This window comes from Papio anubis, chromosome 20, assembly GCF_008728515.1.
Source record: "Papio anubis isolate 15944 chromosome 20, Panubis1.0, whole genome shotgun sequence".
NCBI lineage: Eukaryota > Metazoa > Chordata > Mammalia > Primates > Cercopithecidae > Papio > Papio anubis.
Genome location: NC_044995.1, coordinates 2270249 through 2286289, shown reverse-complemented (window position 1 = coordinate 2286289; position 16041 = coordinate 2270249). Strand labels below are relative to the sequence as shown.

Here is a 16041-nt window from a genome sequence, read left to right as displayed (position 1 = left end):
CTCCGGAGCAGCGACCTGCGAGCCATGGCGCTGGGGCTGCAGCGCGCAAGGTACTGAAGTTCGGGGGCAGGAGTTCTGGGAATTGGGGGGCTCTCCTCCTGGAGACCCCTGAGCTGGATTGTGGGGAGGCGGTTCGCGGGTGCGAAACAAGAACGCCCCGGGACGCGCAGATGGAGGCACATCCCCGCCGCACTCTCCACCCTTAGAGACTGCAGGGGTGGGGGATTCCCTATGTCTCTGGCTGCCCCGCCCCTCTGGCCAAGAGCGGCTTCGGGGTCCCCGATTTTTCGTTACCCAAGGCTCGCTTACCCTTCTGGTTGGGGGTGGAACTTGGGATTCCTGATAAATTAGGGGTGATTGCATTTGAGCAGTCCCCAGGCGGGAGGTATTCTCCCGCCACATATTGATCCCTCTGGCCTCTGAACTCCCCAAATTGAGGGTGTTCTTTTCCACCAGGTCCCTGGGATCCTAGGCGATATGGGATACCCCTAAATTGAGCCTTCCCACATATAGGGAGTCCCTTGGAATGGCATTCTTCTCCTGAGTTCAAGAGAGGAGAGATCTCCTCTGATAGTACCCTTCCTGACACAGTCTCCTAAATGTTGGGTTTCCCTAGAAATGGGCAGAGGGGAACCCCTTTCAGAAGCCGTCTGGGACCCTTCCTAAGAGACTTTTTGTATCCTTTCAAAAGCCAGAGTCACTCCCTTAAATAACAGGGAAACAAGCTGGACCCACGTCCCAAAGTCCAGCCCCTCATCTCACCCCTCCACCCCCATCCTGAGGGACAGGGGAGCCTCATTCAAGCTTTATTTTGGGGAGATTCCATGGCGGGGTGCTGTGAGCCTGCAGGCTGTGATGGGAGCGCCCCCTGCCGCAGTGCTCAGCTGGGGTCTTCCCGGGCAGAGGGTGGGTTTCTGGGTTCACCTCCCAGCAGGTGCAGCTCTGCTGGAACACAAGGAACCTGTGCCCTGGGGCCGCTGCCATGGGGTCTTATCTGGCCATGTTCTCATGGGACTCCGGAAAATGTTCTAGGTCCTCAGCTTTCCCTGTCCAATGTGAGGCACCCAGTAAGCCTCACCCCCTTCCCTCCTCCCTGGTTTCTCAGGCCTGATTGGATCCGTGCACACCCCATGTTTCTAACCCCCCCATCCTCTCCCCCCTCCCCCACTCTATTCCAGGCCCTGGCTCTGGGCCTACCAGGGAACTCCATCCCACCCTTTTTGGGCCAGCTGTCGTCCCGCCCTTCTCAGCGCCCCCTCCTGGCTGGGTGGGGGCCCCTCTTGGCTGAGCTGGGGTGCCCCCCTCCCCACCCAAGGCCGGCCCTTTCCTGTGGAGTCATCTCACCGCCGCGCGCCACCCACTCGTAACTCGCACCCGGGTCCTGGCTGCGCTGCGTCCCCTCCTGCATCCCCTGGATGGCCCTTCAGCCAAAGGGGGCCTGGGCGATGGTGAGTGGGCCCCCCAAACCCCTTTTCCCCCTTCCCTTCCTCTAGCTGGGGCTGGCTGCCATCCCACTGTGGGCAAGGATGCTCTTGGGAAGCCCCTGGTGGGTACAGCTTGCAGCCCAGAGTGTCTAGTGAGGTACAAGGTTCCTGGAGAAGATAGGATTTTGGGGACCGGCACCCCACCAGATTACCATGTCCTTGGGAACAAGCAGAGTCAGGGGACAGAGAGACTCCCACAGACCCTCATGCCAAGTCCCTTTGCAAACCCAAACCCTGCGTCTGGTCTGTCAGGACAGCTCTGGGCAGTGCCAAGAGGCATCCTTGCCCAGCTACAACCTAAGCCCCCACCCACCAAATCCTCTGTGCTTTTCGTAAGACCCCCCAGTACCCAGCTGAGTGTCAGAAGAGAAAAGCCCAGAAGTAGCCCTGAATGTGGAGCAGGGACTCCCTGCTTTTATTACGCCTTCCTCACGGGTGGCAAGTTCTTCAGGGCAGGGAAGAGGTGAATTTCTCTCCTTCCTGGTTGGAGGGGGGCACTGGGCCCCAACCCCCATTCTCAGGCCTCACCCTGAGCCCTCCAGGCCCTTGCCCCACCCCCTGTTCTTGGCTGGAACATGGAGGAAGGGTGGCAGGGTTCCAGCTGCACGTCCCAAGCTGGGCAGAGTGCCAGGGGGCTGGACCAGGGCTGGGCATGGGGCCAGCTGGGGCGATCTGGAGGCAGCAGGGGTGTGACGGGGGAAGGGACCGAGGCTGCTAGGCAAAAGAGGGGCAGGGCAGGGGCCCCTTGGGCGGTGGGCACACCTGCCAAGAGCACAGGCCCCAAAGTCAGGGTTCAAATCCCTTCTCACCCACTTCCTGGTGGTGTGGACTTGTGTCAGTGACTGCTGCTCTGAGCCTCAGTTTCAGGTCCTGGAAATACGGGGAGGCCGGGCGCAGTGGCTCAGGCCTGTTATTCCAGCACTTTGGGAGGCTGAGGTGGGCAGATTGCTTGAGTTCGAGGCGGGCCTGGGCAATATGGCAAAATCTCATCTATACTAGAAATACGCAGATCAGCCAGGCATGGTGGTGAGTGTCTGTAGTCCCAGCTACTCAGGAGGCTGAGGTGGGAGAATGGCTTGAGCCTGAGAAGCAGAGGTTGTAGTGAGCCAAGATCAGGCCACTGCACTCCAGCCTGGACAATAGAGCCCGACCTTGTCTCAAAAAAAAAAAAAAAAAAAAAAAAAAATCAAAGAAAACTGGGGATCACACTCCCTTTCCACCATCCCAGATCAAGATGAGGAGCCAGTAGTGAGGCAGCAGATGGTCGGGGACAGCACACCCAATAGGTGTGCCACAAAGTGAGTTCAAGTCAGAGTAGACAGACCTGGTTTGAATCCTGGCTCTGCTACTAAAAGCCGTGTGGCTTCAGGCAAGTTTCATCACCTCTTTGGGCTTCCTTCCTCATCTGGAAAATGGGGAAAGTCATTGCAGGAACATGGTCAGATTCACTGAGAAGTGGTTGAACATAGTTCAGTGTCGATGGAGGGCGCTAGGTTACTTGGGCTGGGGATACCATTGCTCCGACTCTCGGTTTCTGCCTCTTTGAAGGAGAAATCACTTCTCCTGCTCAGTAGGGTTGTAGAAAGGACTTAATGGGGTCTCTAGCTCCGTGAGCGTTCAACACACCAATGCTATCATTATTACAGTATCACTGTTATTCAGTCCTCCTTTTAAGATGCTTGCGTAAAAACCATGTAGGTAATTGCATGCACATACCACACTATGGGGAGGGTAACCCACAGGTTACTCTAAAGCCCAAGAAGCTCCTAAGCCCATGCTTTCCACCTCTGACATGCACAGAGGGAGAATAGTAAGTCTAACCTTGGCCGGGCGCGGTGGCTCACGCCTGTAATCCTAACATTTTGGGAGTCCTAGGCAGGCAGATCACCTGAGGTCAGGAGTTCAAAACCAGCCTGGCCAACATAGTGAAACCGTGTCTCTACTAAAAATACAAAAATTACCCAGGCGTGGTGGCAGGCGCCTGTAATCCCAGCTACTCAGGAAGCTGAGGCAGGAGAATCGCTTGAACTTGGGAGGCGGAGGTGACAGTGAGCCGAGATCGAGCCCCTGCACTCCAGCCTGGGCGACAGAGCACGATTACGTTCACACAGCTTATAAGTCGTCACACACCTTATAAATAGTGGAGCTTGTAAGTAGTGGAGCTTATAAGTAGTGGAGTTTATAAGTAGTAGAGTCAGGATTGGAACCCTGAGCCAGAGGAACTAGCCTCCAGTCTGTGAGATGGGAAAGGCCCACACTTCCCAGTAGAACATCCAGAGGGCAGGCTGGGAGTTGGAAGGAGGGTCCCTCCGCAGCCACCAGCTGGCTCCTTCTATGGAAGAAGCAGCCCAGCCACAGAGGATTACAGAGCCCAGCTGCCTAGGAGGTGAGGCCTGGCCCCACCTCCCTGCTGGTTCCCACTCCCTGTTCCCTCTGTCGGGCCCCCAGCACCGTGAGGCCCTCTCGCCCCCACCCTCTGGGCAGGAAGACAAACAGGGCTGGAACAGAACAGGACGGCATGTCCTCTCAGGCAGGCAGGACTGAGGCCCCTGCCCCCACCAGCTAGGAGGGAGGGGGCGGGGACAGGGGCAGTATCTCCCCTGCTCCAACCCTCCATCCAGCCTGCCCTCTTCTGTGCCTCCCACCCTGCTGTACTGAGGATTTTATTTTCCTTCTGCCTCCAGACAGGAAAATATCCCCTCGCCCTGGGTGCTGGGGCTACAGGTCTCTTGCCCGAGGCTGGGGTTGATGCCACCCCAGAAGCCGCCTCTGCTCTTGAATTTAGGAAGGGACAGTGACCCCTCCTAGAGGTTCTGCTTCCCTCAGATAGGTCCCAAGGAGGGGATGAGGAAAAGCCTGAAACTCACTGCCCAGATTCAAATCCCAGCTCTGCCAGTTGTTGGCTTTGGGGCTCCTTGGGCAAGGACTTCACCTTTCAGTCTCAGTCTCCCCATTGTAAAGTGGAAGTTTAAAATGTCCCCCTCCGCCGGGCACGGTGGCTCACACCTGTAATCCCAGCACTTTGGGAGGCTGAGGTGGGCAGATCACTTGAGGTCAGGAGTTCGAGACCAGCCTGGCCAACATGGCGAAACCCCGTCTCTACTAAAAATACAAAAATTAGCCGGGCGTGGTGGCAAAGGCCTGTAATCCCAGCTACTCGGGAGGCTGAGGGAGGATAATTGAACCCAGGAGGCAGAGGTTGCAGTGAGCCGAGATCGTGCCATTATATTCCAGCCTGGACGACAGAGGGAAACTCCATCTCAAAAAAAAAAAAAAAATTAAAAATTAAAAAAATATATAAAAAATAAAATGCCTCCCTCCTAGGGGTCCCCTGAGGATTGGATGAATACATATAAAGTACATAGTACAGTAGCAAGCACACAAATGCTTAGCAAATGACAGCTGCCTATTACTAATGGTAATATTTATCAATATTATAAATGTGGATGAGACTATATATATATTACACTAGACTATATATACAATATACTAGATGTAATACATCATGTAATAATTTTTTATTTTTTCTATTTTTGCTACTTTGTTTTTTGTCTGTTTTGTTTTTTTCGGTTTCTGTTTTTGTTTGTGTTTTTGTTTTCATTTTTTTTTTTTTTGAGACGGAGTCTTGCTCTGTCATCCAGGCTGGAGTGCAGTGGCAAGATCTTGGCTCACTGCAACCTCCGCCTCCCAGGTTCAAGCGATTCTCCCGCCTCAGCCTTTCGAGTAGCTGGGACTACAAGGCACCCGCCACCATGCCCGGCTAATTTTTCGTATTTTTAGTAGAGACAGGGTTTCACTGGTTAGCCAGAATGGTCTCGATCTCCTGACCTCATGATCCGCCGGCCTCGGCCTCCCAAAGTGCTGGGATTACAGGCGTGAGCCACCGCGCCCGGCCTGTTTTTTGTCTTTTTTTTAGAGACAGCTGTCGCCCAGGCTGGAGTGCAGGGGCACAAGCATAGCTCACTGTAACCTTGAACCTGGGTTCAAGTGATCCTCTGTCTCACCCTCCAAATTATAGCCGCTTCCGGCTGTAATTTTATATGAAAGTAAAGAAGCCGGGCGTGGTGGCTCACACCTGTAATCCCAGAATTTGGGGAGGCCAAGGTGGGAGGATCACTTGAGTTCAGGAGTTCAAGACCAGCCTGGACAACAAAATGACACACTGTCACTACAAAAAATACAAAACTTAGCTGGGTGTGCTGGTGCACACCTGTGGTCCCAGCTACATAAGAGGCTGAGGCTGGAGGATGGCCTGAGCCTAAGATGTTGAGGCTGCAGTGAGCCATATTCATGCCATTGCACTCCAGCCTGGGCAACAGAGTGAGAGCCTGTCTCAAAAAAAAGAAAGAGAAGAAAAGAAAAAAGAAAAGAAAGGAAAAGAAAAGAAAAAAAAAAAACTTTAGGTTCAGACAGACCTGGAGTTTGATTTTGAAGACAGTGGCAGAAACAGGGAGAAGAGCTAAAATCCTGGACATAAACCCAGGCCCATAGAGAGAGAAAATTTGAGAGTTTAGGTAGACTATTGTTTAAAGGCAGGCTTCCCTATTTGTGGGCAGGCACTGCACCTGTCTGATCCTCCGTGTCCTCATCTGTTCAATGGGGCGTTATCAGCTTCCTTCTGGGTTGACTGAGCATTAGACGGGTTAACGTAAGTTTCACGCTTGGCACCAGGAGTGACAAAATAGTAAAAGCTGGATAAGTGGCAGATATTTCTCATAAAACGACACTTATTCTTCCAACCCCACATGCAAAATGTAGGTATTTGAAGTGGATTACAGGGCAGGGTGAGTGGTAAACAGAACAGGTTGCTTTGCTGTGTCACCCTGGCGGGTCCCTGCCCCTCTTAGGGCCCCTGTTCGTGGTTCGTCGTTAGACTTTGAGATCTATGTTCCAAGATTCACAGGATGGCTCAGTTGAGGTGAAAGGGCAGAGGAGGAGATTCTGGGAAACTGTAGGGCAGGGGGCCTGGGAGGCTGTAGGCCTCTCCTTCGTGGGCCCTCCCTTCTCCCAGCCCCCTCCCAGCAGGGGCCCTCCCTGTCCCCTAGGCGTCCCTAGCCCGGGAAATAAACTGCAGATAAGTCAGGGAGGGGACAGAGCGGCTCTAGGCGCGCCACAGAGAGGAGCGAGGCGCAGGAGGCAGCATGGACTGGCAAGACCACAGGTAAATTCAGGGCTAGGAGGGCTCCACAGTGTAGCCGTCCCAGGCCCAGAAAGCGCCGCGAACTCGACAGGGCCACACATCGAGGCCTGCGCAGCTGCGGTCCAGCCCTCCACGAGCCCCGGCCCCAGGTGGCAGCTCCCCAGGTGCTCGTCCCGTCCTCCTCTTGTCTTTCCCGAGTCACCACCAGTGAACGCTGCCCATGCTCTCAGGTCGACCACCGAGCTGCGCAAGGAGAAGTCCCGGGATGCGGCCCGCAGCCGGCGCAGCCAGGAGACCGAGGTGCTGTACCAGCTGGCCCACACGCTGCCCTTCGCACGCGGCGTCAGCGCCCACCTGGACAAGGCTTCCATCATGCGCCTCACCATCAGCTACCTGCGCATGCACCGCCTCTGCGCCGCAGGTGAGCCCCGCCCGTGGGAATTCCCGTCTTGGCCAGGCCCCGCCCACATCCCATGGGAGGCCCCTCCTCCGGGAAGCCGTATTCTGACAAAGCCCCGCCCCCTGGTGGACGTCTTCTCGGCGGAGCCCCACCCCCCTGGAATCCCACTTCCCAGGGGAGACCCCGCCCCCTTTGTGTTACAGGCGTGCTGGGAGTCCCACCCCCTTAGAAGTCGATCACTTGTGAGGCCCCGCCCTCTGGAACGCGCCCTTTGGAAGCCCCGCCTCCTTAGGACTCGCAGAGAATCCCCTAACCCTTCAATCCTTAGGATTTCATCCTCTCGGGGACTCTCCCAGATGGATAGGCCCTGATCTCATAATACATCCACTGGGAGGCCAGGCCGCCCAACTTTTCATTGCTGAACCTGAGAGTCCCTTGTCCCTTCCCCACCCCTCTAGTTCTACATCACTTGTTCTTTTAGTAGGCATCTCCTTGAATTTCCACCCAGTTAGAATTGCACCGTGCAGCGGGCTTTGCCACGCACGCACACACACACATACACTCACACATAAACCCCATGGAATCCCAGGACCCTGAAAGCGGGGGAGGTAGTGTTACTCTCTGGGAGGCTCTGCCCATTTGACTTGCCCCATAGAATTTTACTTTTCTTGGAGGCTTTACCCCCTTAGAAGTCTGTCCTCTGGGAGCCCCTGCTTCTCTGGAGTTCTGTCCCTCTGGAACATCCTGCCCTCCATGAGTGTTGAACCCCTTCGAGGCTTCCCCATCAGCTCTGTATTACAATTCCCCCTAGGCCCTGGCCCCTTCATATTTTGACCCTGGGGAGTTCCATCCACTTAGAATTCTGTCCTCCTAGGAGGCCCACCCACATCCTTAGAATTCCATTCCCTTGGGAGACTCCTACTTCCTTAGAATTCTGCCCCCCGGGAGGCCCTGCTTCTAATTCCAGTGCTTCTTAGTCCTGCTTTCTTCCTTGGGAATCCAGGTCACTAGGATGTACCCCCACTCCCTCGGGGGTGCATGTAAGTTTCTCTGAATGAGGCAAGGCAGAGGGAGGCTAGCCCAGGGTCAGTTCATAATTCAGTCCATAACTTACTAGAAATGCCCCCATCCCCCCTGCCCCGGGCACCAGGGGAGTGGAACCAGGTGGGAGCAGGGGGAGAACCACTGGATGCCTGCTACCTGAAGGCCCTGGAGGGCTTCGTCATGGTGCTCACCACCGAGGGAGACATGGCTTACCTGTCGGAGAATGTCAGCAAACACCTGGGCCTCAGTCAGGTGAGAGGAGCTCCTGGCTCTGTGCCTGGCCCTGTACTGGTGATGCTGGGGATACAGTGGTGACCAGGACAGCCATAGCCCTACCTTTATGGGACTCACAGTACAAAGGGGATATAGGTATGTCACTAGACAGGAAGACCCAGAATGGTCAGGTCTGGGATGGGACAGTCTAGGGGGCTGTGGGAGCACAGGGGTGGGGTGTACCTGACCCAGCCTGGGTGGGAATGGAGGGCTTCCTGGAGGAGAAGACGCCTGAGCTGAAATCTGAAGAATTTAGCTGGTCAAAGGGGTATGGAGAATGGATGGGATCAGTGAAGGTCAGGAATGTACATGGCAGAGGGAACAGAGGAAGCAAAGGCCAAGAGGTGAGAAAGAAACAGGATAATTTGGGGAAATAAAGAAGTTGGCCACATGCAGTGGCTCACACCTGTAATTCTAGCACTTTGAATGGCCAAGATGGGAGGATAGCTTAAGTTCAGGAGTTCAGTGTTTCACCTGGGCAACATGGCAAAACCCTGTCTCCACCAAAAATACAAAAATTTCGCCAGATGTGCTGGCACACGCCTGTGGTCCCAGCTACTTGGGAGGCTGGGGTGGGAGGATCATGTGAGCCTGGGAGGTGGAAGTTGCAGTAAGCCAAGATCGCACCAGTACACTACAGCCTGGGTGACAGAGCAAGATCCAGTCTCAAAAACAAACAAACAAACAAACAAACAAAAGTTTATCCTCCTAGGTGCAGAGTGCAATAGGAGAAGCTGAGAGACAAAAGGCTAGAGAGGTCATCAGGGTAGCCTGTGGCCAAATGTAAGGCCAACTTAGCTTTATCTCCAGGACCCTGGGGAGCTATAGAAGGAGTTTAAGCAGTGGAGAGGTTGTGCCAGAGAGGTAGAATCAGATTTACATTTTTGAAAGATCCTCTAGGTACAGCATGGAGGTAGATTTGGAGGGAGTGAGATCAGAGGTTGAGAGATCAACAATAGGTAGATGCCAATCTCAGGTGGGAGAAGAGGAACAGTGGCAGGGGCCATGGGGATGGAAAGATAAGAACAAGAGACATTTAGAAAGTAAAATTTACTTTTTTAATTAACATGGAAGGCTTCATGCATTTGCGTATCATCCTTGCACAGAGGCCATGCTAATCTTCTCTGTGTTATTCCAATTTTTAGCATACGTGCTGCCTAAGCGAGCGTAGAAAGTAGAACTAACTTTAATTCATCCTTACAGCAAGGCCTACAAGACAGTTCCCATTCTTTTTTTTTTTTTAATCTCAAATAAATGGGCGCAATAGTTGGTATCTGTTCCTTTTCTCTGCCTGGTTACCCCACTCCTGGTACCAATTTCTCTGTCAGTGTGAGTGAGCTTTTTGGACCCAGAGAGATGAATGTCCTGAGGTCCCAAAGCTAGGAAATGGCACAGCCAGGATTCGACTCCAGCTACAAGAGATGTTGTCAGAGGAGTGAGATCTCCCTCTTTCCCTATTCACCAGCACCAGCACCATTCACATGGTGAGCCAATAGGGTCCACCTTCATCTGTGTCCCCTCCCGGCACCAGGCTCATTTCCTAAACTGAAATGAAGAGTTGGGTTTTTGGCCTGCCAGACAAGTGTGATTTGAATGGAGTCTCATCTCAGGGCCTTGTGCTTACTGTTCCCTCTTTCTGGAATACTCTTACTGCAGGGGGCCACAAGGCCACCTCACTTGCTTTGTTCAGCAGTCTTTTTAAATGTCACCTCTTCAAAGAAACTGTCTAGACCACTGTCTCTAAAGCAGCCTCCCATCATTGCATCACCTTGTCCTTCTTTTGTTTTCTTCATGTTACTTGTTATATTGTTTTTATCTGTTCTTTCATTCACTGTCTGTCTCACCCCACTGGCCAGTAAGCTCTTCAAGGCAGGGATTTGTGTGTGTGGTCACTGTGTCCATACCATTTAGAAGAGCCAGGTGCGGTAGCTCCCACGTATAATTCCAGTACTTTGGGAGGCCAAGGTGGGAGGATTGCTTGAGCTCGGGAGTTTGAGACCGGCCTGGGCAACATGGTGAGACCCCCATCTCTACAAAAAAATTTTTTTTTAATTAGCCGAAAGCTGGATGTGGTGGCTCACGCCTATAATCCCAGCACTTTGGGAGGCCAAGGCAGGCAGATCACTTGAGTCAGGAGTTCGAGACCAGCCTGGCCAACATGACGAAACCCCATCTCTACTAAAAATACAAAAAGTAGCCGGGTGTGGTGGCACATGCCTGTAGTCCCAGCTACTCGGGAGGCTGAGGTGGGAGAATCGCTTGAACCAAGGAGGCGGAGGTTGCAGTGAGCCGAGATTGCACCATTGCACTCCAGCCTGGGCAACAGAGCGAGATTCCATTTCAAAAAATACATATATATATCCAGGTGTGGCGGCGCGTGACTGTAGTCCCAGCTACTGAGGAGGCTGAGGTGGGAGGATCGGATTGCTTGAGCCCAGGTTGAGGCTGCAGGAAGTTATGATTGTGCCACTGCACTACTGCACTCCAGCCTGGGCAACAGAGCAAGACCCGTCTCAAAAAATAGATAGATAGATGGTAGGTAGATAGATAGATAGATAGATAGATAGATAGATAGATAGATAGATAGATAGATAAGGGCCTGGCACTTGATACATGCTGAATAAATGCTTGCTGAGTGGATGGATGGATGGATGGACAAATGGATGGACGCATGAATGGGGAGACTGGTGAAATCATCCAGGCTCACGAATGGGAGCAGGGGAATGAGGATGGGATGGAGGAGATGGGTCAGAGACCCTGGTAGACCCCCACCCCTCTCATCCCTGGCAGCTGGAGCTCATTGGACACAGCATCTTTGATTTCATCCACCCCTGTGACCAAGAGGAGCTTCAGGACGCCCTGACCCCCCAACAGAGTGAGTTCCCCAGAAGCGTCTGTCCTCACCACACAGAGGAGGAAGCTGAGGCTCCACCCCTCCCTCAGCATATCCCCTCCTCCCCTGGAACACCAGACAAAGACAAGTAGGAAGAGGAGAGATGGCCCTGCCCTGGGGGGTCTGACGGGACACAGCCCTGCCCTGGGGGGTCTGAGGGGACACATACTACCCCTGGGGGATCCTCTCTGGTTCCAGAGAGGGTCTGAACCCTCTCTGGAAGGTTCAGACCTTCCAGAGGCCTGAGCAGCCAGGGTGCCGGAGGGCACTGGGCCTGTGTGCAGCTGCCTGTGACCTCCCCCCTGCCCCCGGGCCTCCCCAGCCCTGTCCAGGAGGAAGGTGGAGGCCCCCACAGAGCGGTGCTTCTCCTTGCGCATGAAGAGTACGCTCACCAGCCGCGGGCGCACCCTCAACCTCAAGGCGGCCACCTGGAAGGTGCGCGGGGCCGGGCCAGAGGAGGGCGTGGATGCTGGGGCTGCCAGGGCTGCTGGGGCTGGGTGTGAGCCCCGAAAGATCTCGAAGGGTGCTGGAGTCCAGGCATTTCCTGGCCTGGGGACTGTGCGGGGCTCACTCAGGTCAGGTCTAGTGGGTCCTCAGTGCATCGAGGAGCATGGGTGTCTGTGAGTTGGGACCTGGGGCTCCTGTAAACTCTCTTAGGAGGGGTTCCTATGGGCCTGGGGCTGGGGATCCTCAGCCCCTTTGAACCTGGAGTCTTCATGGGGTTGGAATCTCAGCTCCCTGATGGGCCCACAGGATGCATCTTTCAGCCTCATGGGTGGTCTCAGGCCCGGAGGCACCACTGCCTTGTCCCCACTTCTCGGCCCCCAGGTGCTGCATTGCTCTGGACATATGAGGGCCTACAAGCCCCCTGCACAGACTTCTCCAGCTGGGAGCCCCGACTCAGAGCCGCCACTGCAGTGCCTGGTGCTCATCTGCGAAGCCATCCCCCACCCAGGCAGCCTGGAGCCCCCGCTGGGCCGGGGGGCCTTCCTCAGCCGCCACAGCCTGGACATGAAGTTCACCTACTGTGATGACAGGTGGGCAGGGGCCCACTTCCCTCTGCCCAGGTTCAAGTGTGCTGTCCTCCCCACCTCCACACCCCCACATTTCTCTCACTCCTTCTCTGTCTCTCTCACTTCATCCATCTTTCTCTCTGTGTGTGCCTGCCTGTCTCTGAATTTTCTGTGTGTCTTTTATATCTTTTCTTTTTTCGTAAAAATGCTGTCTTGCCATTTGCCCAGACTGCTCTCAAACTCCTGGGCTCAAGCCATCCTCCCGCCTCGGCCTCCCAAAGTGCTGGGATTACAGGCGTGAGCCACCGCACCCAGCCTCCTTTTATCTTTCGTTCTCTCTCTGTCTCTGAGTCTTTCTCTTAGGGTCTATCTCTCTTTGTCCCTTTTCTTAAATGAGTCAATTTGTGTCAAGCAGTTAGTATGGTGCCAGCACACAGGAAGCACTCGATAAATTGTCATTAAGCCAGGCCCAGTGGCTCACACCTGCAATACCAGCACTTAGGGAGGCCAATATGGGAGAATTGCTTGAGACCAGGAGTTCAAGACCACCTTGGACAATATACGGAGACCCCGTCTCTACAAAAAAATTAGCCAGGCGGGGCTGGGCACGGTGGCTCCTGCCTGTAATCCCAGCACTTTGGGAGGCCAAGGCGGGTGGATCACCTGAGGTCAGGAGTTCAAGACCAGCCTGGCCAACATGATGAAACCCCGTCTCTACTAAAAATACAAAAATTAGCTGGGCGTGGTGGTGCATGCCTGTAATCCCAGCTACTCGGGAGACTGAGACAGGAGAATCGCTTGAGCCGGGGAGGAAGAGGTTACAGTGAGCTGAGATTGCTCCTTTGTACTCCAGCCTGAGTGACAGAACAAGACTCCGTCTCAAAAAAAAAAAAAAAAAAAAAAATTAGCTAGGTGGGTGGCACATGCCTTTGGTCCCAGCCACACAGGAGGCTGAGGTGGGAAGAATACTTGAGCCCAGGAGGTTGAGGCTGCAGTTAGCCATGATTGCACCATTGCACTCCAGCCTGGGCAACTGAATGAGACGCTGTCTCTAAAAAAATAATAATGATAAATAAAATAAACTGTTATTTGTTCGCCCTCTATCCTTCCTTTCATCTCTTTTTCTCTTCAACTCTCTTCCTTCTGTCCTTCTCTTCCTTCTTCTGTCTTATCCCTCGCCCTGGTGTCGTGTGTAGGAACGGTGACTCTGGATTCAGCCTGGTTGGGTGTTGGTCTTGGCTGCATATCCTTAGCCAAATGACTTCACCTCTCTGTGCCGCAATTTCCTCACCTATCCTGTGGAATCATAATAGAACCTGCCTTGTACGGTCATTCTGAGCAGCTCAGTGAGTTTCCCAGTGCAAAGCACAAGTGTCTAATTTTTAAATCATTATTGTCATCATTACTTTGTTGTTGTTCTTGCTCTGTCGCCCAGGCTGGAGTGCAGTGGCAGGATCTTGGCACACTGCAACATCCACCTCCCGGGTTCAAGTGATTCTCCTCCCTCAGCCTCCTGAATATCTGGGATCACAGGCGCCTACCACAATGCCTGGCTACTTTTTGTATTTTTAGTAGAGGTGAGGTTTTACGATTTTGGCCAGGCTGGTCTTGAACTCCTGACCTCAGGTGATCCGCCCACCTCGGCCTCCCAAAGTGCTGGGATTACAGGCGTGAGCCCCTGCACCTGGCCTATCATCCTCATTACTCTTTATTTATTTTCATTCTTCTCTTTCTTTTTGTGTTCTTTTCTTCCCCTCTCTTCCTCTGCTATGTCATGCATGTTGTCTCTTTTTCTCTCTTTTCTTAGCTCTTCTTCCCATCTCCATGTATTAGTTCCCTATTGCTGCTGTAATATATTACCACAAACTCAGTGGCTCCAAACAATACAAACTCACTGTCTCACCATTCTGGAGGTCAGAAATTTGAAATTAGGCCAGGTATGGTGGCTCACACCTGTAATCTCAGCACTTTGGGAGATCAAGGCGGGAGGATGACTTAAGGCCAGGAGTTCCAGATCAGCCTGGACAGCATAGTGAGACCCCATCTTAAAGAAAGAAAAATAAATTAGGAATGAGTCTTACAGGCAAAATTAAGGCTGTGTTCCTTCTGGAGGCTCCAGGAAAGAATCTGTTTCCATGCCTTTTCCAGCTCCTAGAGCAGGGCCCAGCTGCATCCATCTCCCCATCTCAAGACTAAGGCAGGCCGGGCGAGGCGGCTGACACCTGTAATCTCATCTCTTTGGGAGGCTAAGGCAGGAAGATTGAGGCCGGGGGTTCAAGACCAGACTAGGCAACATAGTGAGACCCCATTTCTACCAAAAAAAAAAAAAAAAGTAAAAAGTAGCCAGACAGGGTACACACCTGTAGTCCCAGCTACTCAGGAGGCTGAGTCAGGGGGATTGCTTGAGCCTGGGAGGTCAAGTCTGTGGTGAGCCATGATTGCACCACTGCACTCTAGCCTGGGTGACAGAGCGAGAGCCTGCCTCAGAAAACAAGCAACAGCCGGGTGCAGTGGCTCACGCCTGTAATCCCAGCACTTTGGGAGGCGGAGGCAGGTGGATCATGAGGTCAGGAGATCGAGACCATCCCGGCTAACATGGTGAAACCCCATCTCTACTAAAAAAATACAAAAAATATTAGCCCGGCGTGGTGGCGGGCGCCTGTAGTCCCCTACTAGCTACTAGGGTGGCTGAGGCAGGAGAAAGGTGTGAACCCAGGAGGCGGAGCCTGCAGTGAGCCGAGATCATGCCACTGCACTCCAGCCTGGGTGACAGGGCGAGACTCCGACCAAAAAAAAAAACTTCCAATGTCATCATATCTGCAAAGTCCCTTTTGCCATGTAAGATACCATATCTACAGATTCTGGGAATTAGGATATAGACATCTTTGGGGGTCATTATTCAACCCACCGCACTCCTCTTACTCTGTTTCTTACTCCTTTTCTCTGGGTTACGATCCTGTCTCTTGACATCTTACTGGCTTTGTTCCCGTGTCCTCTGCTGCCACTTCCCTCTACTTACCCTCCCTCTCAGCCAGTAGCATCCTGACCAGACCCCACTCTGCCCCACCCCCAGGATCGCAGAAGTGGCCGGCTACAGTCCCGATGACCTGATCGGCTGTTCTGCCTACGAGTACATCCACGCACTGGACTCCGATGCGGTCAGCAAGAGCATCCACACCTGTATGTATCCCATTTCCCCAGGCGTGGAGCCAGCTGCCGCATGGTCCCCAGCCAGCACCAGGACCCCCCAGCTCTCCACACCCCAGGATGCACTCCCTCCCTACCTCAACACCAGCTCCCTGCTCCCCAAGCCCCAGGGAACCGTCTCCTTCCTTACCCCCTCATACCCAGCCCCCAGATCTTTCTCTCCTCAGTTGCCCCCTTGGTGGCTCTGACCCCTCCCGATCCCCCTCCTCAGTGCTGAGCAAGGGCCAGGCAGTAACAGGGCAGTATCGCTTCCTGGCCCGGAACGGTGGCTACCTGTGGACCCAGACCCAGGCCACAGTGGTGTCAGGGGGACGGGGCCCCCAGTCGGAGAGTATCGTCTGTGTCCATTTTTTAATCAGGTAAGCAGGAGGAGGGGTTGGAGTGGCTGTGTGTGGGGCCTGATCGGCACACACCTGTGTGGACAGGTGTATGTGTGTGTGTGTGTGCATATGAGCATGCACGTGTATCATGCATAAGTGTATGTGAGGGAGTGTGCACATGTACACATATGAGGAATGTGTGTCACCATGTAAATGCCAGTGTGTATGTCTGCATGGACACAGGTATGTGTATGGGTGTGTACTGTT

The 16041-nt window shown here is 53.7% G+C and overlaps 1 protein-coding gene and 1 non-coding gene across 13 annotated transcripts in view; one reads left to right on the top strand and one right to left on the bottom strand.

Annotated features, from left to right (window-relative positions):
- The first annotated feature begins 22 nt into the window (after positions 1-22).
- The window catches only part of HIF3A (hypoxia inducible factor 3 subunit alpha), a 48041-nt gene continuing 32022 nt past the window's right edge, over positions 23-16041 (top strand). For 8 of the 12 annotated variants that reach the window (XM_021931217.2, XM_021931214.2, XM_021931212.2 and 5 more), the window contains exons 1-7: positions 5814-7045; positions 8142-8320; positions 11132-11216; positions 11557-11669; positions 12063-12271; positions 15321-15427; positions 15666-15813. In XM_021931217.2, the coding sequence (XP_021786909.1) occupies positions 6370-7045; positions 8142-8320; positions 11132-11216; positions 11557-11669; positions 12063-12271; positions 15321-15427; positions 15666-15813 (1517 nt within the window). In that variant the 5' untranslated portion in view covers positions 5814-6369. Of the gene's footprint in view, positions 1449-5813; positions 7046-8141; positions 8321-11131; positions 11217-11556; positions 11670-12062; positions 12272-15320; positions 15428-15665; positions 15814-16041 lie in introns of those variants that run through there. The other 4 variants (XM_021931216.2, XM_021931215.2, XM_021931219.2 and 1 more) reach the window with 3 other exon arrangements.
- On the bottom strand, positions 9403-9506 carry LOC116271761. The gene has a single exon (XR_004180515.1). It is a non-coding gene; the product is annotated as a U6 spliceosomal RNA (small nuclear RNA).